General features: G+C 53.4%; 7 protein-coding genes across 7 annotated transcripts; 2 read left to right on the forward strand and 5 right to left on the reverse strand.

Moving 5' to 3' along the window:
• Positions 1-2,125: 2,125 nt before the first annotated feature.
• On the reverse strand, positions 2,126-3,976 carry VTN77DRAFT_6165 (uncharacterized protein; the record flags this gene model as incomplete). Its single annotated transcript, XM_069422413.1, has 2 exons — positions 2,126-3,673; positions 3,737-3,976. 2 exons carry the CDS (start codon positions 3,974-3,976, stop codon positions 2,126-2,128), a joined length of 1,788 nt encoding a protein of 595 aa, XP_069276280.1.
• Positions 3,977-4,920: 944 nt separating this feature from the next.
• Positions 4,921-6,320, forward strand: VTN77DRAFT_6166 (uncharacterized protein; the record flags this gene model as incomplete). Its single annotated transcript, XM_069422414.1, has 4 exons — positions 4,921-5,027; positions 5,130-5,554; positions 5,610-5,741; positions 5,797-6,320. The coding sequence occupies 4 exons, from the start codon at positions 4,921-4,923 to the stop codon at positions 6,318-6,320; spliced, it is 1,188 nt and encodes a 395-aa protein (XP_069276281.1).
• Positions 6,321-6,866: 546 nt separating this feature from the next.
• On the reverse strand, positions 6,867-7,618 carry VTN77DRAFT_6167 (uncharacterized protein; the record flags this gene model as incomplete). Its single annotated transcript, XM_069422415.1, has 2 exons — positions 6,867-7,326; positions 7,428-7,618. 2 exons carry the CDS (start codon positions 7,616-7,618, stop codon positions 6,867-6,869), a joined length of 651 nt encoding a protein of 216 aa, XP_069276282.1.
• Positions 7,619-8,506: 888 nt separating this feature from the next.
• VTN77DRAFT_6168 (uncharacterized protein) lies at positions 8,507-9,913 on the forward strand (the record flags this gene model as incomplete). The annotated part of the gene is made up of 1 exon (XM_069422416.1): positions 8,507-9,913. One exon carries the CDS (start codon positions 8,507-8,509, stop codon positions 9,911-9,913), a length of 1,407 nt encoding a protein of 468 aa, XP_069276283.1.
• A 933-nt stretch (positions 9,914-10,846) lies between these two features.
• VTN77DRAFT_6169 (uncharacterized protein) lies at positions 10,847-12,571 on the reverse strand (the record flags this gene model as incomplete). Its single annotated transcript, XM_069422417.1, has 3 exons — positions 10,847-12,262; positions 12,324-12,457; positions 12,514-12,571. The coding sequence occupies 3 exons, from the start codon at positions 12,569-12,571 to the stop codon at positions 10,847-10,849; spliced, it is 1,608 nt and encodes a 535-aa protein (XP_069276284.1).
• A 2,652-nt stretch (positions 12,572-15,223) lies between these two features.
• Positions 15,224-16,483, reverse strand: VTN77DRAFT_6170 (uncharacterized protein; the record flags this gene model as incomplete). The annotated part of the gene is made up of 3 exons (XM_069422419.1): positions 15,224-15,534; positions 15,597-15,864; positions 15,929-16,483. The coding sequence occupies 3 exons, from the start codon at positions 16,481-16,483 to the stop codon at positions 15,224-15,226; spliced, it is 1,134 nt and encodes a 377-aa protein (XP_069276285.1).
• Positions 16,484-17,517: 1,034 nt separating this feature from the next.
• VTN77DRAFT_6171 (uncharacterized protein) lies at positions 17,518-21,857 on the reverse strand (the record flags this gene model as incomplete). Its single annotated transcript, XM_069422420.1, has 3 exons — positions 17,518-20,045; positions 20,107-21,393; positions 21,458-21,857. The coding sequence occupies 3 exons, from the start codon at positions 21,855-21,857 to the stop codon at positions 17,518-17,520; spliced, it is 4,215 nt and encodes a 1,404-aa protein (XP_069276286.1).
• Positions 21,858-23,306: the final 1,449 nt, after the last annotated feature.

Below are 23,306 nucleotides of genomic sequence, written 5' to 3' on the forward strand. Positions count from 1 at the left end.
ATCAGACGCCGATATACTCTGTCCAGAGATTCTGGTCTCCTTCATTTACTACTACCTTACCCATCTAATATTTGATTTCTTGCTTCTGTGATTGCTGCCAGGTGGCATCTACCCACTCCGTGCAGCTGCCGCTAAGAGAACTACGTATGTAGCCAAAACGAGGGCCTCCCGCAAAAGATGTCATCCACTACAGCTGGATCCCGACCGGGCCTACGGAGGCCGGGAGTTGTCATCAGTCACTGGTAAAAATTATATCAAGGTCCGAGTCCTCCGTACTCCGTACAGCACTTCTCCAGGCCCCTCCATACGGGAGAAGACAATAAAATCCATCTGGGCGAGGTATGCAACGGGACAGGAATGTAACCCCTCTACGTAGTTCTCTTCTTCCAATCTGTTCTGTTTCCGTACGGAGCACGCAATACGGGAATAAATACCCACGGACTCGGGACGGCGTCTGGCCATGCTCTCACTACTAGGGTACAAATAAAATAATGAAACCTGATGAAGGAGGCATGGGGAGATCAAGCTCTCCCAGAACGCTTGCTTTGCAGAGAATTCCCGCATAGGGCCTCCTTCCCGATGCGGTTGATGGCTTGCATCTGGAATGATCTACTTCGTACCTACGGAGTATGGACCATGGGTTCGAACTCGGGATGGATATCATGCAAGTGACAACGCACAGCCCGGCGACTATCAATCAGTGCCCGATCGCTGATGGCGATGATTAATGTTGTTGGGGCCTGGATGGCCATAAAATGGGCCCCTCGCTGGGGACAGGACGGGCCCCGGCCATCTGTCACAGCGATTGTCATTGGACGATCTGGATCCAACCCGCCATGACCGCCCGGTGGTCAGGCCAGGAAGCCATACACACGGACAGTGACGGACTCCGAGAGCAGTGCCAGCAGCACCGAGTCTGTGTCTGACACTTGACTGATAATAGTTGACACTCAGTCTGACGGTCAGCGGGCACATGGGACATGAATTGTTCCTGGGAAGTTGGAACGAAACTAAGGATAAGCTTAGTTCGCCGTCAACCATCTGATGTCAAACTTTTGGTAACTACTCCGTAGTAACTACTAATAGTTACCAAACAAGGCCAAAAAGGCAAAAGAGACGTAATAATACCTCAGTAGCTACTAATAGTACTGTAGATTAATACACTGGAATCAAAAGCAGCCGCTCATAGACTGAATGTGATATACTTCAGGTATGTCAGCTTACCGTGGGGGCGGACCTCCCTGCACAGCATGTGTTGATACTTTTCCAACGTACTTTCTGGACAATCGATACTGTGTCATGATTTTCCAAGGTTGTACGGAGTATTTGTGCCTTCCTAGTGGGGAGTGCGAGGATTAAAGTAGAACCGGTTCGACCAGATTCAATGAATGGGCCACGGAGGCAGTTCCTACCTACCTAGGTAGGTACCTCCTTCCTATTTTACAGAGTATACTCCGTAGTAGTGGGAGAGACATCTAAGTTCGGACCCCAGGAAGGAGCGGTTGAAGAAACACGTGGCTTCGATTGCCATCTTCAGCCCATTCCTCTTGTAGGTTTGACGGCACCAACCCATATTCCAGAACAATCTCTTCCAAGAAGAAACTGATTCGGAATGGATTTAGGTTTCATGTGAAGCTTGTCAATTGATCGGTGGGTATTATCTCAGAATCAACTAGCAACAGGAATAGAGGAGAAAAAAAAAGTAGTCACACAAAGAGAAAATCATAGCTGTGTACAGCAATAGGACATCGTCCAGTTTGGGAACTGTCGACGACGATATGTCTTTGCCTCCCTCTGCAGATGGGAAGAGGTAAAACAGGTGTAAGTTATCCGTGCAATGAGATATTTGCAAGAAGGAATATCATGACCCAAAACGCGCCCTTGTCCACCATCTCAAACGATGCGCAAAAACACGCCAATGCGCCAACATCAATAAACACACCCTACCCAGAAAGGGGGAAAGACAATAATGGGAGGGGGAAAAAAAGAAAAAGAAAAGGAAAGTCTGAAAGTGGTCACATGTGCCTGCCGTGAAACATCATTCTTGTAGAGAAAGAGAACGTCCAAAATCGGAACAAAACAAAAAAAAAAGGTGCATGACCATGAATCCCGCTTGGAGGAAAGATCAGTATGTCTCCCCCAGATCAGTGAGTTGGTTTTTGCGCTGCGGAGAAACCCGTTGCCCCTGTGGTTTTCGATCAAGCCCAGAGCTGATCTTCCGGGGAGCAGGGATCCCTGTCACTCCCCCAGTGCCCGCGCTGGGGCGTTTCTTCATGCTTCCGGGGGTGGGGATGGACGACCGCATCGCGTCGACGTGGTCTAGAGTACTACCCCGGCGAGGCGGTTTTGCCGGGGTCATGATGTCGCTGTCTTCATCGATATAGGACATATTGTTGGTGGCCCCGCCGTGACGGTCGGGTGCATACGAGCTGAGCGATGATCGCGGTCGCCGGCCCTCCGTCGTCGGGTTGGTCGAATAGTGGCCAAGCGGTGTCCGGGCCCGGTTGAGACTCTGGTAGCTTTCTGGGCAAGGCTGTGGGATACCACTGGTGAACGTGCTGTGGCTGACTGAACTGCGACTGGAGAAGCTCGTCCGGCTACTGGGGCGGCTGCTGTCACCAGAGGGTCTCCCGAAGGACAGCCGACTTTGGGGAATGAATGACGACGAATTTCCGTCGGTATCCCGAACGGACGAACTCGCACTGCTGCCACTGGTCCGCTTCCTGGAGCTCCTGGAGCCTTTCCGGACCGTGACCGACGACGGGATCGAGTTTTGGTCCATGGCTGCCGGGGTGCGCGGCGACGCTCCGCTCGGAGTGTCGACGGGGGCCGGGAGTCTCGACCGGGCAGAATGCACCCTCTCCTCGAGCTTCTGCATCTTGCCGATGAGACCACGGATTTGGTAGAGGGAACCAGATCGGGGAATCCCGGACTGGGACGCATTGGGTCGGGAGAAGCTCTGGCGAGAGGGGATCGATGGGGTCGAATAGCCGTTCCCGTTCTGGGGGATTGACGGCGTGCGGTTGTGCTTGCGGTAGCCAGAACGAGGACGACCGGTGGTCGAGGAGTTCGTGATGGATCGTGCGCGCGGAACGAAAGAGTCAGTGGACTGTTTCCGGACACTGGCAGTGGGTTCCGATGCGGTCGGCGATGGAGGACTGACGGCATCGGACGTGGCAGATGAGACAGATTTGGCCGGGGGAGTTGCCAATGTAGTAGGTGACGAAGTAGACGTCCCGGGCGATTGTACCGATCCGTCAGGGTACTGGGAGGTTGCGAAGGCTGGGTTCAAGAAAGACGGCTTCCTGCGGCGGCTGAGTTCCGCTTCTGCCTTGCGTAGTTTTTCATTGACGATATCAGCTTCGATCTTCAAATCCGACAGTTCGTCACGGAGACGCTGGGCCTCGATGCGCAGCGCTTCCCGTTCCTGCTCGCCGTTCTTGATCTCCTCCTCCAGCAGCACTCCTCGCTCGATCGCGACATTGTATTTGGATTCCAGATCCTCCAGAGAAGACGTCGTGTTGCGAGCTTGACGCTCGTAGTCATCATTTGCGACTTCGATGTCCCGGATCCTCAACTGCAGAGCCCTATTCGCCTCCCGTAAAGTGGTGATCTCCTTTTGTAGCGTGCTCTGGACGGTGTTGGCTTCGGATTTGGCTTGCTTGTACTTGGTCTGCGTCGACGAGCATTAGCGACTCCATCTCCACGCCCATGTAGAGCTCACGTCTCAGCTGACCTTCCACTCCTCCACCTCGTATTTCAAACTCTCCACCTTCTCCTTCAACTGTCGCTCCCGCTTCTCCGAGGCTTCGATATCCTTCTCGAGCTCCGCCTCCAGTTCGCGGCTGGACGCCTGGAAGTCGGCCAGTTCGATCTCGAGCTGCTCATATTGCGCCTTGTAGTATGCAAGCTCTTCTTCAACCGAGCTGCTGACCGTCTTGGCCGAAGACGGCGTATTGGGATCTGCGGCCGGCATCGTTGCCTGGCAGGAGAGAGGTGCAGGGAGACAGAATCAACGACGATCGGTCAGGAAAATTAATCCCAGAGAACCCGGGTTCATCGATGTCCTGCGCAGACGTCGTGGAGGCGTGGTGGTGGTGAAGGGAAGACCGTGGTGGGTGACTGTCCATGCACGTGGGGGATAGGAGTGGTTGCCTCCTCCCTACAGAGAGAAAGCGATGTCGCGGGACAGCGAAGCGACCACCGCTGTTCTGCTCGGGGCAGCCAACCCGGAGGAGGCGTATCTCATAGACTTACCTTTTGTTCGACAGCAGCAACCCCGCGCTGGGGATGGAACAGGCGATCTGGGGGTGGAAGGGTGGTTAGGATGATGATGTCGAAGGGACTCACCGCCAAGGTCCATCCCGTGATGGTCTGGTTGTTGATGCGATTCCATAGTCGATAGTCTCGCGTTGTCAGGGACCCCGATCGGCCTGGCCCAACGCAGTCTAGCGCGAACTCCTGCTAGCCAAGCCTGCTGCTATGCTGCTGCTAGCGCTGTCCCGTCTCCGTCCCGAACCCCCAATATACTTCTCGCCCTCCCCTCGAATTGCAAGGCGTCGCGCAGTGCCAGCGCATATCCGAGGATCTGGCGTCCACCGCCGATATCTGGGGTTGTGGGTAAGTTCTCTCCCTTTTCTTATTCGATTCCTTTTGATGCCGTCGTTGCCTGATGCGATGCTGTTCGTATTTTCTGGTTCCTATCATCAACGTTGTCATCCTCCAAACCGGTGGACCAGCACTATGTCCACGCACGGTCTCTCATCTATTGCTTCCACGCACCTGTTCTATCATCCCCAGATTGCTTCTCTCATTGCCCTAGAACGGAGACCATGCTACTGACGCGCGTATGCGCGTCTATGGGAAGACAGGAAGGGCTGACTTAGTTTCTCAAGTGGAAACCCACCTGATCCGCCCACCATGGCCGACAACGCAGATCTGAATCTCGATGCGCCTAGCGACCTTCAGGATATTCCTGATGCGGCAATGGAGCTCATTCCGCCGCCGGAAGGGACTTTTCCTGACAAGTGAGTTGTTCGCTGTTTCAGTGTCTTCTCCTGTCCTCGTCATCGTCCTCGAAGTGAGCTTCACACGGTTTTTTTCAACACGCGCGCTGATATCAATTACAGGGCAACCCTCTTGGCGTCTGTACAGGCTCATGGCAAAGCCCATGGGTACAATGTCGTCGTCAAGTCGTCCAGTACCCCGACGGAGAAGAAGCCCGGTCGGACCGCGAAGATCTGGCTCCGATGTGATCGCGGCGGCCAATATCGACCGCGGAATGGCCTGACAGAAGAGACAAGGAAGCGAAAGAGGACGTCCCGTCTGATGGACTGTCCCTTCATGCTGGTGGCTGCCGGAACTCCGGGCATTTGGACTCTCACGGTGCTGAACCCGACGCATAACCATGGCCCTGTGCTGGACCGGCCGCGACAGGTGCCGCACCATAAAGTCAAGAAGGGCCAGATCACGGCTGTGCCGTACGACTGGCCGCATGATGCCACGATGACCCCATTCACCACTGCGCTGGTTATCATCGACATGCAGAAGGACTGTAAGTATCATGCTGAGTTTACCAAGGCAGACTCCTGTACTGATAGAGGCTACAGTCTGCGCGCCAGGTGGATATCTGGAGTATCAGGGATATGATATTTCCGCTGCGCGGGCACTCATTCCCAAACTGCAGCGTCTGCTGCACGCCTTTCGTACTGCGGGGTTTCCCGTCTATCATACGCGTGAAGGTGCGGTAATCTGTTCGGATCGACTCTACGTGGCAAAGGAACTAACAATGAATAGGACATCGACCAGATATGACGACTGTCCCGAGCCGTGAAAACTATCGCGCCCGACATAATCCTTCCGGACTGGGAATCGGTTCTCCCGGCCCGTTGGGTCGACTCCTGATTCGGGGCGAGGTAGGCCATGATACGGTTGACGAGCTGTATCCGATTCCGGGCGAACCGGTGATCGATAAACCGGGTCGAGGTGCCTTCGCCTACACAGACTTTGAACTACTCCTGAGGAACAAGGGCATCAAGAATCTCATCCTGGCCGGGATGACGACGGATGCCGCTGTGTCGACGACGATGCGAGAAGCAAATGACCGAGGGTTCGACTGTGTGCTGCTGGAGGATGGGTGCGCGGCCCGGGAGCCGTCTCTCCATGTCAGCACGTGTGAGTCGGTCAAGATGGAAGGGGGGATCCTCGGAGCGGTCGCCAAAGTCGACGACGTGGTGCACGCTGTGGAGAATTTCAAAACGGTAACGGTGAAGAAGCTGGCGCCTCATATGGGAGCAGCAACTCAGATGGGCGTGAGCTGAATTCTTTTTGCTTCTTGTATTTTTTCCCATATGCGGTTATGTGTTTGTTCTTTTCGGCTGGCGTTGTTACTGGAGTTACTTGAGGAGTTCATTTGTATCTTTGGTCATTTGATACTCTTAGAGACAAGACAGGCATGGATTCGGGATTGTTCACGTCGTTTACATCGTTCTATGATAACTACAGTGCTTCGAAGAAGGATTTCTATTATCATGCGTCTGTTTTTGAATCTTAGTGGGAACGCATCAATCAGGTTAATTGGGCGTATATGATGGTTAGGTAGAACCTCAGGTAGAAAGAACCTTTCTTTTTGCTTTATTTTCCAGATTTTTCACACTGGGTATCATTCAATTCAACAAATCCACGGTCTATCCAATGCAATCGTCTGATCAACATAAACACATCCATCACAATGACGATAATACAGTGACAAAAAAAGAAAAAGAAAGAAAAGAAAAGAAAAGAAAAGAAACACCGGAAAACGCCATGCAAATAAAAAACCAGTCAAGTATCACAAAGTGAGAGCCAATCAATTATGTTACTGCCCGTTACAGCCACTTCCTCCCCGCCGCAATAACCCGCGCCCGAAACACGGGACTCCTAATCTCCATCCCTTGCCTATAGAACGGGCTCATGACGGTTTTCACCCAGTTCTCGTACACCTCGTGCATGAACTGGCGGATCGCTTCTTCCGTCTGCGGGGAAGTTGGATTCGCGGCGATGGAGCTGGATGAGGCGCGCGAGGAGGGCACGACGCTGCCCGTCAGGCCGCCTCCGACGGCGCTGAAGGCGGATTGTGTGAGGGAGGAGGACATCAACCCGCCTCCGCCGCCGCCGCCGCCGAAACCGCTGCTGCTGCCGATGCCTGTCGCTGACGCGGATGATGGGGAGGATGAGGAAGGGAGTTGTGGCGGTTGGTGGAGCAGGAGGAACCGCGCGCCCGAGGGGGTCAGGAAGGCGGAGATGTGTGCTGCCGTGGGCGGGTAGGTGTCGATGTGTTTGAGATATCTACCATTTAGTACCCTCCATTAGCATCGAAAAATAAACCCTAACCCAGAGCATCGCTCTAGGGAGAGAGGTTGCGTGTTTGTGTGGGAAGGGTTACTTACAGAGCACCATTCGTCCACTGTGCCTCCTCAACAATATCCAAACTCGCATGGATGATGAATTGATTCATGTACTGCGCTGACTCCGGGAAGCGGAAGCGCGCAACGCCGTCGCCGCCGGCTTTGGAGGTGCCGAAGGTCAGGCTGAAGAGGGGAACGTCGGTCGGGGAGAGGATTGTGAAGTAGTATGACATGGTTGATATTCTTCCCTCTGTTTTGTGTTGTTCGGTGCTGTATTATTGTATGTGTGTGATATGCGTGGCTTTTATGGATGCGTGAATGGATTGGATGGAATGGATTCCCACGAGGGGAAGATCAAGTAGGTTACTGTCGCAGTTCTGAATGCAGGCTGGATGGATTCGATTGTCGACAGCGTTCCTGGTCTACCTAGTAAGCTTGGTTGGTTGGTTCCTGGTGGATGTCACTTGCGGTCCATGTCCCACAGCTCCAATCCACCACGCCATCACGTGAGTAGCGATAAGCGCTCACTTATCAGAATGCCAGTACATACCTATGGCATGCATGTACTCCGTACTCCGTAGTTATTGACCATCCAGGCAATCCTCGAAATAATATCTAGTCAACTCAGTCGAAGATCAAAATAATCTGTTTTATTCGAGTCAATCAGAGTTTATTATTAAAAATTGGGGGAACCAAGATCAAGAACATTCTCGCAAGGCCGTCATGGAATGAACCAGCCTGTCGTGCGAGGGATTTTCGTGTTTGCCACTGCTGTGATCTTTATTATTGCTTTGTCCTTCGTGCTCTCTCTTTTCATCTTTTTTGTGTGTTAACTTAGTGTTCTAGGCCTCTATTCATATCAAGAAATTGAGGTCGTATAATTCTACGTTGACCTTCGTATGTAGGGTAGATATCAGCACGTGACTGGCTGCTGTGTTATTGCTTGGATCGCCAACTCCGCCGCTAAGCTTCGGACAAGCTTCACAGGAGGAAGCTCTGTCGGTGGCATTCCAAATCCACGCCTTTCAGTTACGAGCAGCAGAACAGCTATTCTCTCCTCATGGCGACTCGTTGACAAATTCCCCCGACAGACCATTCACATCATCACTTCTACCTCCGCCATGGCTCCTCCGAAACTCGCATACGGACTGAACCTCCCCAATAAGAAACCTCAACCCAATGGACCACCCTCACTAAGCAAGCCCAATCTGGCCGCGGGCCAGAAGCGCAAAAAGACGATTTTCGACGACTCGGATTCGGAGGATGAACGGGGCGAGAGACGGGGCGGCGACGAGAACGGTGACGGCGCCGCCGTGGAGATCACCACCCTGGGAGGTCTGGACGATCCAGCCTCGCGACAGCCTTCTCCTCCTGCATCACAAAAGTCAAAAGAGTCCTCTAGAGAGCCTACAAAGCCTCCTCCTGGAAAGCTTGGCATAAAACCACCGAAGAACTCGATATTTGCCGATGAGGAAGACGATGATGGTAATCAAGACGCATCAGACAATACGACGGCGAAAAAGGAGCGATTTACAGGCTCGAACAAAGACTACACCAATCTTGCCGCGCTGCACAGCAGTAGAAAGCATGCAAAGGAGGCCGAGGAAATCGATCCCTCGATCTACTCCTACGACGCCGTCTACGACAGCATCAAGGCGAAGCGTGACAAACCCGCTGGTAATGCTGCCGGCGAAAACGGAGGCGGATCTCGCTACATGGACGCTCTCCTGCGCAGCGCCGAGATCCGAAAACGAGATCACCTGCGCGCGCGCGATCGGAAGCTGCAGCGGGAGCGCGAGGCCGAAGGCGACGAGTATGCCGACAAGGAGAAATTCGTCACGGCCGCGTACAAAGCGCAGCAGGAGGAGATCCGGCGCATGGAGGAAGAAGAAGCCCGGCAGGAGAAGGAGGAGGAAGAGCGACGGAAGCGTAACGGCGGCACCGGCATGGTGGGCTTCTACCGCGACATGCTCGCCCGGGATGAAGCACAGCACGGCGAGGCCATGAAGGCTGCGCAGGAAGCAGCGCGGAAGGCGCAAGCGGGCGAAGTCGACGAAAACGCTGCCGCTGCAGAAGGACAAACGGAAAAGACAGAAGCGCAGATCGCTGCCGAGCTCAATGCCCGCGGCGCCAACATCATCCTCAACGACGAGGGCCAGGTCGTCGACAAGCGACAGCTGCTATCGGCCGGTCTCAACGTCAAACCCAAGCCCAAACCTGCTGCTCCCACAACTACCGCTGCCGCCGGTGCCGCCTCGTCAGCTCGTCCAGGAGCCAGACCACCCACCGACGCAACATCCTTCGCGCGCAAAGCCCAGCGCGCGCGCCAGACGGAGCTCATCGCCGCACAGCTGGAGGAGCGCGCGCGCCAGGAAGAAGAAGCCGAGGCGGCGCGGCAGCGGGAGCTGGCGGAGCGCACCCGCAGCCGCAAGACGGAGGCGGATGTCGCGAGTGCTCGGGAGCGGTATCTGGCGCGGAAACGGGAGCGCGAGGCGCAAGCTCAGGCTCAAGCCAAGGGAGGGGGTTGATAATAGTAAAATATGCTTGTTATATAATGATAATAATGATGATGATGATGATGTACAAAGTGTACATGTGTATACTACCTGTAATAAACGTTATACATGTTATACTATTTATTTACCTGGGTATATGAAACAAACAGTGACCGTTCACTACGTGGGTAGTTGGCTTATATCTGGTCTGGTCTGGTCTATAACTCTTATCACTGCCCAGAACACAGGTACGTACATACATCCATGTTGAAGTCCTCTGCCTAGGTGAGCGTGTCGACACATTTGAAACAAATCAAAAAATCAAAAAATCAATTGACCAGCCATGGGCCATGAATGACTAGACTATGCGGTGAGAAGAAGATAAAAAAGAGAGATATGCAACGCAGTCTCTGGATCTCCTTAAAAAAAAAAACAAAGATAAAAATAAAATAAAATAAATAAAATTACTTCTACCAGGTCTAACCCTCGTCCTTGATCCCTCCATTGACAGTTTTAACTAACCAGTAACCCAGTGACCAGTAACCATTAACCAAGAGAAAGAGAAAGAGAAAGAAAGGGAGGCTTTTCCAATGCTCAAAAAAGAAAAAAAAATCTCTAGCTTTTTTTATATGCCCATGGTCCCATACTGTTCCCTCAAGAATTTCAGCCTTTCCCGTTTTTCTGCCTTTGCTTGCCTGCCTGCCTGCTTGCTTCCTTGCTCACCATGCGGTTCATCGCATCATCATCATCATCAATCATCATGCCAGTGGAAAGTGTTATATAATTATCAAGAGGACCAGAAGGGAGGGAGACCGAAAGAAAACAAGAAACCAAGAAAAAAAACACCAGATCCACCCAAAAAAAAAAGAGAAAATAACAATAATAATTATTAATACATAGTCACCGACGCATACCGTATAAACGCCAGCCAGCCAACCAGTCTTCTATTTCTATTTTTTTCTGCTGCTACGCAGTCAATGCGAAACTCACGCCCAACACGCCCATGCCCGCTATGGCCGAGCCGATACAGAGATCTCGGTTGTGCGTCAGGCTCAGGCCCTCGCTGAGCAGCTGCAACGCGACCGAGGTCATGACGCCGGCTGTGGCGGCAAACATGCCTCCATACACGCCCCATGATGGGCCGTCGCCGACAGTGTCGCCGCCAGCTTTCTTAGCGCACCAGATCCAGAAGGCTGCGATGCCTGCTCCTGCTGGTTGACTGATGCCGCCTAGCAGGCTGGACCAGAGAATGGCTTTCCATCGCGAGTGGAGGGCCAGAAATAGCGGCAAGGCCATCGCGAACCCCTCGGTGATATTATGGATAAACAAAGCCAGGAAAATGGTCAACCCCAGCGTGGGGTTGGCGTGGTTGGTGGCATAGGTGATGAAGCCCTCGGGCAGCTTATGCAAGGCGATAGCTAGCGACGTCTGCAGACCGATTGACAAGAACGCATTATGCGGAACGTGATGATGGTGTTGGGCGGAGGAGTGGGGTGACGGTTGATCCCAGGGTTTCCCCATCGTGACAGACATCGTCGAACGCCCGCTGCTCTGGGCCGTTTCCTCGTCGTCCTCTTCTTGCACCAGTGAAGGCGACTGCTGCGGCAGCGGCAGCGGCTGAGAGGAGAAGTAATCGTCGGCATGTTGCTCGGATGTCATCGGTCGGTGTGGCTGGGGATCACTCTGCTCAGCGGCTGGCACGCGACGAACGGTCACGGGAGTCTCGGGCTCATCTGGAGTATTCCGATCGCCAGATTCTGTCATCGTCCGACGAGAAGGTAGGGAAAACGGAGAGGTAGGATCCAAGGGACGACCTGGATCTGTCGACGTGGAAGGCGCACGCGGAGCCAGGATCTTGGAACATTCCTGGCCGCAGGTCTGAGAAACTCCGTAGCATGGGCCATTGTCGTCGCAGTACGCTTCCGCCCCTCCTAGAAACTGACTGAGCTGCCTGCCCCAGCGTTGACGCATGGTCTCCCGACGTTGTGGCACGGTTCGGATGTGACCCGTGGTCCTGGAAAGGACGCCTAGAGCTGGTCTGGGACCAGGATCGGGAAGTTGACCTGTTTTCTTGGGTAGAAGCGGTGTGCGCTCCGTGCCCCCGTTTGCCGGGCTAGTTTGTTCCTCCTGGTCAAGGTGATCCTCCATCTCCTCGTGTTCTTGTCCATGCTCGAGATCCGGCCCGTGAGGGTCATGGCTGTGGTTGCAGTCGACGATGTGCGAGGGGATGTACCGGTGGATGAAGGCGGAGACGATGCGAATGACGATGACACCGCTCAGGAAAAGGCCGGTCATGGCGTATGCGGAGGCGGCCTTAGACAAGCCTGCGCGGATCAAGTACTTCATGGCTGTGGGCAGCATGCTGTAGAGCGACGAGAAGAGCTGGCAGTGCACTGTCAGCACTCGAGAATTGCGAAGGGGTAGCGGGGTATGGAATGCTTACCATCACTCCTGCGCTCAGACTCAAGGATGCCGAGAGAAAGGCATTGTTGGTGGTGATGGACCAGTGTCTTTTGCAACAGCAGCATTGGCGCCAGATCAGGTCGACGCAGATGATGCTGGAGCCCACGATGCAAGCTGTCGCGGACAATGGTCAGCCATGACGCCGGCAGCGAAGGCAGTGCGAGACTCACCGACACCTGAGACCGTGCTCATCACCCATCCCCGGGTGTCATTGTCATCGAGCCCCATGGCGATCACGGTGGTGACGAAAAGAGGGGTGAGGGTCCGATCTTGTTGCAGAAATGCCGTAGCCAAAGAATGATGTAAGAGGGCCAACCCAAACTTTCCACCGGATGCAGTCTGTAGCAGTCTGCAGCAGTCAGAGAACCACCACGATCCGTCGAGGATCACGACGACAGGCTCCTCAAGGGTCACGCAGAGCAGAGGCGATGGATCGAAGGACAATGATGGGTTGATGATGGACTCGACGCGCCATTGCAAGGCTGTTGCGGTGATGGAGAGTCTGGTTACGATGATTTGGCTTTCCCCCAAGGTCCGCAATCACTGATCCGGTGACAGATGGCAGCAACCACGAAACACTCCTACAGCACCAGCAGGGACAATTCCGGAGCTATGGTCCTGGTGGAGATCCGGCGATATCTATCTGCTATCTACCTAGATATCTATCTATTCCAGCAGCTGCTTGATGCTACGTTCTAAGCTGATCGAGCAGAGGGATTGGGCGATGAGAATGCATCCAATGCCCTCGTCCTTCTATCCCTCTGTTCGATGACTTCTTTTCTCTTATCTTCTTATCTTCTTTCTTTCTTTCTCTCTTTCTCCTTGCTTCTCGTTTCACGCAGGGTTATGCCGACTGCTGTCGTCCGTCCCTGGACAGGTGTAAATCAGCAGCTTCTGATTGGTCCGTCCCTCGGAGCGCGGGCTTCCTTTTTTCTTCACGCGCCAATTCCGCCTGACAGGAGCAAGACGGAGAAGAAGGACTGTTGTCAGTCACCAGCACTGTCATCGGCTGGCTGGAGGCTGAGAAACATTGTCATTGAATCCATCGCCTTGGACTTGACGTTGTTTGCAATCTAAGTGCGAATTCTCTAAACACCTCTGCTTCCGCTCTTTGCTCCGACCTCCTCTTTGCGGACTAATTACAGTACTCCCTTCACTCACCATGTCCAAGGCGACCTTTGCTATTATTGCCGCTGCCGGTGCTGCCACCGGCGCTGGTGTTACGGCCCTCATTTACTCTGCGAAATCTCCCCGCCAGCAGACTCCTCCTCCCGCTCCTGTCGCACCCGCTGCCCCCGTTGCTNCGTCCGGGCCGTCCACGGCGCCTGCTCCCCCTGTTCACGCACCTACGCCCTCTCTCGCGGCCAAAGCCTCGACAGCTTCTCCAGTCGACCCCGCGGGGCTCACGCAGTATGGCTTCCCCGGTCCCGTCTCAGATGCCCTCCACTCGCTGCCTCTGGTGGGCGCCTATGACCGCCGGACCCGGAATCCCGCCTGGGTTGCCGAGCATATCACTCCGCAATCGCTGGCTCAAAACAATGCCGATCGCAAGCACAGCAACTTCTTTGAGGATACGACCATCCCGCCCATGTTCCGGGCCAAGCTGTCTGACTACTTCCGCTCTGGCTACGACCGCGGCCACCAGGTGCCGGCGGCAGATTGCAAATGGAGCCAGGAGGCCATGGATTCGACCTTTGCTCTGACGAACATGTGCCCCCAGGTAGGGGAGGGGTTTAACCGCGACTACTGGGCCCATTTCGAGGAGTTCTGCCGCAGCCTCACCAAGAAGTATCCCTCTGTCCGCATCGTCACCGGTCCGCTGTATCTCCCCAAGCGGGATCCCGACGGCAAGTACCGGGTGACGTACGAAGTGATCGGGGAGCCACCGAACGTGGCCGTGCCGACGCATTTCTACAAGGTCATCTTCGCGGAGCACGGCACGGGGCCAGACGACAAGGTCGCCCTGGGCGCGTTTGTGCTGCCCAACGCCCGCATCTCGAACGACCAGCGCCTGTCGGACTTTGAGGTGCCCGTCGAAGCCGTCGAGCGGGCGAGCGGTCTCGAATTCGCGACCAAGCTGGACGCCAGTCGTCGGCGCCGTCTGTGCCAGGAAGTCCGCTGCGAGATTGTCGTGAGGGAGTTCAACAATGCGCAGAAATCGTTGCCTGCGCCGAGGCGGTAGTCTCTGGACACACATACGAGCTGAATAATACTAGAATTTGCTCATGTTGTAGTTGTATCTTTGATGAAACTGCTGTATCGCATTAGCATTGCTTTTCTTCCGTGTATGTATGTATGTACCTTATTTTCATTCTGGCGCCATATATTTCCGGCAGACGAAGTTGTTCCAGAAACAGGTATTTGCACTGAACTGTAATTATTATATTCTCTTCAACCGTTCCATGTTTTGATGCCTGTATGCATATGCATAGCGTGGGTAGGGTAGGGTAGGTAGATACCTAGGTGGGTCACCAATCTCTTGTGTTTCTGGTCATCCTGGAGCTCTCTCTACTCATATAATCTAGATCTACTATCTACTTGCTGCAGGCAATATCTTGTAATAGTCGGGGCTGTTCCAAGGGTAGTTACCCTAATGGAGTATCACTTATTTGTATTCGTATACTTACCAAGCTTGCTTGCGATTGCGATAGAGGAGAGAGAAAGATATCAGTCGGAACGAAAAGAAGAAAAGAAGAAGAAAGAGGAAGAAGACGAGGGAAAGGGAAGGGGAAAAAAAAGGCCCAGTCCAACCATCATCCACGGATTAAATCAGTCAGTTAGTCAGTCAATTCTATATTACATTACTTATATATGTACATACAGTACAATACAGTACACGCCGCATCAAGAATAGCTATAGAGTTTTTTTTTCTTTTGATATCAACACTGAAACGCAACCCCCGCTTTCTCAGCAATATTATCCCCTCCACCAGCAAAGCCCGTCCCTTCAGCGCTGATCTCGACTAGGCCCGGTTTGATCTTGCTGTGATGATTACCGTTACCTTCTTTGTCTTTGTTTTTGGATTTCGATGATTTCGCCTCAGGCGTAATGTCCGTCTCGCACACGTAGCAGAGGATGCGGCCAACAGCACACTTCTCATTGTCGTCTTTGTGTGGGTCGAGGGTTGTTTCTGGGGTCATGAATTTGTTGACACAGGGGAGGCAGATTACGTGCCCGCAGGGTTTGGTCACTGTATATATTATATTCCAGTTAGCTTCCTGTTCAGATTTTTCGGGGCAATAGGGCACGCACGCATCGCTTTAAGCCCGTTCGTCAACACTTTCTTGCAGCTTGGGCAGATGCGCGAGACCTGCGGTTCCGTCGAGTTGAGGTCTTCGACCTTCTCCTCTGTGAAATGCACGTCGACGAGCGTCTTGAGCGAGTACTCGTGACGGTTCCCGTTGCTCGAGCCGGGGCAGATGGGCGACAGCTTGATCGGTTTGGCGGTGATGTCCGTCTCGGTGCTTGGGGTTTGAGAGGGGACCCAGAAGGATGGAAGGGCGGATTTATTCGATTCAGCCTGTAGATAGAGATCATCAGTTAGTATTCTGTCCAGCTGGCAGTTGGGAAACGGGGAAACCCACCCTCTCTCGCTCAATCTCCTTCTTCAACCTCTCCTGCTCCGCCTTCGCATATCGCGCCATCTCCGCCTCCCCTAGCTCAAAAACCTTCCTCCGTTTCCCATTGACATCGATCTCGCGCTGTCGGAACGCCTCCGTCGCAGCGTCCACCTCCGCCTCCGTCGCCTTGCGTTTCTTGCCATTATTCGCCGCTCCTTCTAGCCCCATGCTAACAAGCTCAAATTCGCGCAACTCTCGCATCTTAGCCTCTTCGAGCGTGCGCGCATCCTCCTCCGCCATCCGCCGCCGCGCCTCCTCCCGCTCCCGCTCCAGCCGCTTGATCTCCTTGCGCTGCGCGAGCAGGTCGTTGATCGCGCATTCGCGGCAGAAGAGGTCGCCGTTGGTGGCGCAGGCGACGACGGGCGCGCGCGCGGGCTGCATGCAGAGCCGACAGGACCCGAAGGGGAGGAAGGACTCGCGCGTGAGCCGGGTGCGTTTTGTGCCCCAGTCCGCGCGGAGGAGGGAGCGTTCGTAGGAGGTGAAATGGGGGAGGGAGGTGTTGCGTTTGGAGTGGGCCATTCTCCTTTTCTTTTCTCTCGATGTTTCTTTTCTTTTCCTTCTTTCACGGCCCTTGTATCCACGTATCGAGTCGGAGGTGGAGGGGTTGCTGGTTGAGGTGAGATGAGATGAGCGGAGGACGGAGTATTGTAATGCGGAGAAATCGACGGAGGTCGGTGTGGAGAGGCAAAAAGTACAATGACGTTAGAGGAAGCAGAGCACGATCATGAAATAGGAGAGCCAGGATGATAATGAATTGGAGTTGCTCCTGGCTATTAAACAACGTACATCATGTTCATAAAGCACAAAAGAATTTTTGATGAGGAACAATAGGAAGAAGATAAGACCGCTGATGAATAGATGCAGGCTTTCTGCCGTTCCGCTTTCCCCGAGCTACCTGGTTCCCGCCCTGCGTCCAACCCAGATACATAAGTAGATCCATACCGCTACAACTAATCCGAGAGTCTTTTACACGAAAAAGAGCTAGCTGAAATAAAGCTGATGAAAGATTAATTTAAGAATCTAGATTTCGATGCTAGAGCGATGTTACAGGCCGGTCGACGTTCAAGACTCAATACACAGTACAACAACCAGCATGACAATTATTCCCATTCCACCAAATGCTGCCCAAACCCTTGAACACATACAGACAAAGGAAATTAAAATGGTGTCCACCCACAATGCTTGCTAGTAGGAAACCTTTGTAGGAAAGGAAAAGGAAAGATAAGAGAAAGATGTCAACACCAACACAGCTTCCAAACATGAACTGAAAGGGAAAGAAATAGATTTTCGTATTCATCCGGTTCCCGTTACGTGTCCCAAGAGAAAAGGAAATACAATCAAAAGTGGTATAGACGATGACGCCATAGAGAATGGTTCGATGGTTCGAAACAGTCCTCGCAAGACCACAGACAGAAAAGAAATTTTGGGGAGAAAAGAACAAAATAAGAGATTATCAGGGTATCAACGGAAAAAAAAAGCTTTGGATATGGTAGAACACAAACAATGAAATGTAGAAGATAACACAACGAAATGGCTGTCCGAAAACTTTTGAATCATGCACTGACTGCCTGCTCATGTGGGCTATGTCTTGTCTTCTCTTGCGTGGCAATATGCTCGGCAAGCTCCTCTTCCCTTGGCATAGCGTCATCTTCTGTCGCCCTAATAGGATCATCACCTCGCGCATCCTCCTTGGCGGCAGTCGCTGCAGGGTTAGAGGACTTCGACGGTGCGACAATGTCGTCGTCTTTGGCATCGTTACTGACGATGGCGGCCTGTGGCTCTTTCAGTCCATCCAATGAAGGAACTTCGGGTATCTGAGTAGCCACAGACAGATTGTCAGCAAAACGAGAGCTTCTGACGGTGGCGGTGCTTGCACTGCGTATCGATTGCGGGCGTCCGCTGTTCAATGACGGAGACCGAATAGATTCGTTGGCATCATTCGACTCCGACACTTTTGGTTCCTCCGACGGCGTGGGCTTGCGCAATTTCAGCCGCTCTTCGGCAGACATATTCTGCCACTCAGGGCCAAAAGTAACCACAGAAGCTTTCTTCCCGTGGAAAGTGAACTTGGTCTCCTTTCTCGACAACACTTCGCCTTCACCTGCTGGAGGGTTATCCTGCGCCACGGCACCAGACCCGGAATCCCGTCCTTTCTTGCTGCGCGGGTAGTGCGGTCCATGGTGGGGGTCCCGGAGGGAACGCTGCAGACTCCGACGGTTTCGGCCACGAGGTTCTATCTTATCATCGGCAGGCTTCTCCTCGTTGTCGATTTCATCAACTGTGTCAGAAAGCCTCGACACATTGGTCGACCCATCTACGCCCAAGAGCCCGGCCTCTCGGAGGACCAGCTCCTCCCCATCATCGACGTTTGTAACGAGTCTTGAACCTGGTGAACCCATACTGCTCACTTCCGCCTTACTCCTCGAGCTCAGAACAGATGGCTCGCGCTCCGGTTTCCTAGGACGAGTACTAGGCGTAGGCACCCGATCCATCGTCTCACCGAGTGAAAGAGCAGCCGTCGAAACACTCGCCCTGCGCGTGTCAGAAGGCGAAGTTGGGGATGCAAGATTTCCTGGGCTCCTGGGTTCCTCCGGTGAGGCTGGTGCACCAGTAGCAGCATCATTTCCTTCAGGAGCAGTGGTAAAGCTCGAGGCCGAATTTAATCTCCCCAGAGAAGGCTGGGTAGAGGAAACAGTCTTGGAGGTAGTGGCGTACGAAGCACGTTTCTGAGAATCACCTGCCTGCTTCTCTTCCAGCCCTAGGTCGAGAGAAAGAACCTGCTTATAGCATTTAGTCCGCCAGATGTCCAAGCGGACCCATTTCAGTTTGGCTGACATGCGTCCCGCGGCGAGAATGACCTGTTCTCTGGCCCGAGTGTTGACGGGCGTCAGCACCTGCAGATGCCTCGCGTTCCTCAGGAGGTCATCGAGCTGTCTTTGGCAGTTTGATAGCTTGTCATTAGCCTCGGCGATTCTCTGTTCCATAAGCTGCCTACGGGCGGCAGACATTTCCTCAGCCAGACGAGGATCAATACCCGTGTTTGCGTCCCCGTGATGCGAGGAATGGTCGGACGCGGTGGAGTCGACGCGAGATATTTGACGCCGTTGACCCTCGTATCTAGTCCCGATGGTCCCCTTCATTGGTACGCCGGTGGTTCTGAATGTTGCCGCATAATTTAACTTTGCCAGCCAGTCATGCATATCCGCTTCGCTATTGGCGAGGAAAACCTCCTCTAGGCCGTTATGACGAACCAGTAGGAAGGCATGCTTGTGTCTCTTGTAGCTTGAATCTACCAGGGCGACTGCATCAGAGGTTGACATGATCGCGTCCGGCTTGAATTCAGCGACGGGCGGCGTGAACACGACCGGAGTTCGGGACGATCGTTTGTGCTGGGATTCATACTGCGCCATCAGGGACTTGGTCCAGTTGAGGTCTCGGAAAAAATAGAGTTGCGAAGAGGTCAGCAGAGCACCCCATTCTTGCCATGGCGACCGAGCTCTCTTTTTCTTTGGATCTTTTCGCCAGAGTAAGCCGACCTTGACCACTTTGATGTCTACGAGGCCTGGGTGGGACTCTGCTGGATTGTCGATACTGGTTGGCGTCATGAAAGCATCCGGCCGCGATCGAGCCGACACGATCTGCAAGATCGCCGACTTCGAAAATGCTTGATGCAGCGCTTCAATGTCTTGCGGGTTTCCCGCTCCTGTGAAGCTATAGGTATCCTCAAGGTCCATCACGTCTTTGAGCGTAGGTCGCAGAGTGTCGAGCTTCCCATCGAGGATTATAGCGTACGGATCTACTGGCTCTTTAGAGGCCCGTGTCAGATGATCTGAACTGGCAGCCTTTAATAAAGCGTTCCGTGGCTTCGAAAGCGGTCGTCCACTGAGATTAAGCTCATCTTCAACATGGATAAAGGGAGTGTATGAGATATTCTCATAAAAGCATTCAAGAATATCTTCTGAGATGCCATCTACCCGAGAATTCTTAACATAATCCTGTTTCTGCATTTTCCGTTTGTTATTTTTGTTGAAGACATCGGTGTGTAAGATCAGGATGGAAAATGCGATGAAGTATGCCTGGTCTGTAAGACTTTTTCGTTAGCACTCGAAACGACGATCCTTTCTGGAAACGGGTGGAGGCACCTGAAGAAGCAAAAATCCCAGGGTTGCATTCATGATACCGGTCTGAGAAGCTCTGCAGCACCCTATCAATCTGTTGAGTTTCTTTGGGCAGTTCCACCTCCATCAGCAGCTTTCGAATTGCCATGTCGATGGGTTCACCAAAGAAAGAAAAGGTTCTCATGTACTTTCGCAGGGCGACCTTGTAGAACTCATCGTCTGACTTGGACAAGATGGAAGCTATGACTCCCTTAGGTACCGCCTCTTGCAGTCGAGACAGATAGGCTGCGGGAGTCTCCCCTTCTTCGCGTTCCGGATATGAGACAATATCACGAGAGGATGAACCATTTTTCGACTCAGACGCAGGCGTGCCAGGGCCCCTACTAGCGGGGTAGCCATCTCGGGTCACGGGTGGTTCCGAGCCTTGTCTGAGTCTCTGGGAAAAGTTAAAGAGGTCTCCAAAGCTCTTGCGCCCACTCGTGGAGGTCGATGTTCGACCCGAAGATGCCAGGTTTGGCGACGACTGGTGTTCATCATTTCGAATGTCAGCGAGCGAGTTCAGGGTCGATGATCGCCCTCGACGCCTCGGACCACGGCGACCCTTAGCGGAAGAAGATGAATTCACAGAACGCGCAGACGTCAGGGAGTTTTTGCGGGAGAGGGGTGGCGCTGTATGGCCCGCCTTGGGAGACGACAGTCTAGCGGAGGAATTGGAGGGAGAAGGAATTGGGGAGAGACGATCGGGGTCAGGATTGTTTGGATCCATGGAGCTTCTTCTGGTGCTGTCACCGGTGATGGTAGGTGACTGGCGGCCTTGTTCGCTTGCAGATGGAGAATTGGAGGATTCCGGGGGAGGAAGCTTCACCGGTAATGGGAACAGCGGTCCGCGGTTTTTCTTTAGACGTGGCATACGGAACTTTTTATGTGAGTTCGAAGCATCACTCTTCGAAATATTTTGGAACGGTCCACGGTCCCCAAAGCTTCGATCCGACCGAGATGACTCTGAGAATCTCGCATCACGTTCGGACACATGAAGGGTACCTCCACTCCGGATTGACGATATCGACAGTCTCCCTGGCTCCTCACAACTGACGCGGGATGGTCCTAGGTTGGGACCAATCGTTTGAGAACTGTCTGAGCTTTGTACCGAGAGGTCGGTCTTCCCATTACCAGCGCCGCTCTGACTTGCGACCCCCGCGGCCAACGCCTCCTGCGAGGGCTTCTTCGACAACGGAATCTTGAGCTTGTTCTTTCGCTGCGCTGACTTCTCCAAACTGGTATTTGTCGGTGCAGTGGTGATGATCGTGGGGGCTGGAGATGGAAACAAAAGCAGTCAGCAAGGGTGTCACAGAAAAAGGGAATTAGTAGAACTTACGCGGAGGCATGGGAAGGGGAGGCACTGGCGGGGCATCTGGATCCGCTTGAGCGTAGGAGGCTGACAGTTGGGGATCTGAGGCATGGCGGAAGCGCAGCATGTTGAATCGACTTCTCCGTAACGATTGACGCTCGGTTGGCGTTTCTGGTGGAGCGTCTGCACTTTCAGTCTGTTCATCGAGGCGCTCGGTAATATCAGGCTGCAATGCGTCGGACTCGGGATCGCCAGTTCGAGGACGAGGGCCAGAATCGGATCGTCGGCGAGCTAGCTGGGTCGCAGACGGGGATGAACGAGGCACATGTTCACTGTGGCGGAAACCGGGGGTGGAGAAGATGGAACTGTATCTTTTCGACCCATTATTGCCATCCGTCGTAGCGAGTCGGAGTCCCTTCCAATGCATTGCTAAGACAGGCAGTAGATAAAGAGACGAGCAGGTCGGAGTCGGGGACTATCTTCTCATGCTTTCCGGAAGTCGAAGATGCCACACATCCAAGTGGTCAACCGCGTAGTATGGTAGCAAAACACACTCTCATCTACGGGGACCGCGCAGAAGAATGAGGTTCAATGGAGAGACATTGCGAGAGAGTTGAGGCTTGGGGGCCGTCGTAGGGCTGACGGTGTGCGGCGCGTTATCCCCCTAAAACGGGAGAGGGAGGGAGGTGGGCAGGTATGACGAAGTTGGATGCCTGGAACGTCCAAGACTGTCAGTCAAACATGTTCCCGCACAGAGGGCCTTTGGCAGCCTTGCAGGAGGACCAGTCGAAGGAGGGTTGGGTGCTGGATGGATGGGGGAGATGCGAGTGCGGTCTGACATCGTGGAGCTGTCACTGATTAGGTCATTTCGAAGACGGACGGGACTTACCAAACGGTGCCGTGTCCAGGAGACCAACGCTGCGGTCTAGACGGTCGACAAACTTGAGAAGGGCTGTGAAGAACAGAATCGACTGAGAAACGTAGTTTTCTTAGAGATTAGTGTTGGTGGCAGAAAGCTCGAGATGGTGTCTGGCTGGAGCACCTGTATTCTATTCTGGGGGGTTCGAAGTTGGAACATCGGACGCACAGCTATTCCTGCTAAGCATCCCGACCGGATTGTTACGCGGTGGGCCTTGACAGGGGTCCCTCACGTGCATCGCCCCAACCGAACTAAGTAAAATCGTTTAATTTGGAATCTCAAAAGAAACAACGACGGTATAATTATTAATGTTATTCAGAGAAATTAATTGGGTACACCAGCAGCAATGATCCTGGACTACTTGCTCAATTTACTGTTTGATAACGATCCTGTCTAGGAACCATAGTACTCCGTAGGCCATCTCGCAGCGGAAAAGAATCGCTTGCCATCCTCTCCTTAGGGCCCGTTTGGGTAAGGTAAACCAACCATTAGGTACGGAGTACCTAGGGTAACTTACCTAGGTAAGGTACTCGACAGCTCCACGCTTTATTTTTATTAATGATCTGACCGCAAGCACCGCCACAGTCGACGCGTATCAATCACAATCACCGATCGGACGCATGAAACGAATGAAGTACATAAAAGGGCAATTACGGTTCCCTCCTTATACTACCTTATGCTCCGTATAATCCTGGTTCTCCATTATTTCCAACCGGACTGGAGAGAGTCTAGACGGGGCGATGGCTGAGGTTGTTCCCCGCTGTAGCGATAGCCGCTGCCTAAGGAGTACTCCGTCCAGGCCCCTCATATTCATCCGGCGGGCGTCATCAGGCGGGTCTTTCCACTCCCGCGCCGGCGGCTGAGAGTCGGCAGGGAGCCTGGCCAGCACCCGATCAACAGCATCATCCATCGCAATTGTGCCGCCCTTCTTTTTTCTGCATCCACATCCCCCCCCCC

The sequence above is a fragment of the Rasamsonia byssochlamydoides genome, assembly GCF_041956645.1.
Source record: "Rasamsonia byssochlamydoides strain NRRL 3658 unplaced genomic scaffold VTN77scaffold_47, whole genome shotgun sequence".
Classification (NCBI taxonomy): domain Eukaryota; kingdom Fungi; phylum Ascomycota; class Eurotiomycetes; order Eurotiales; family Trichocomaceae; genus Rasamsonia; species Rasamsonia byssochlamydoides.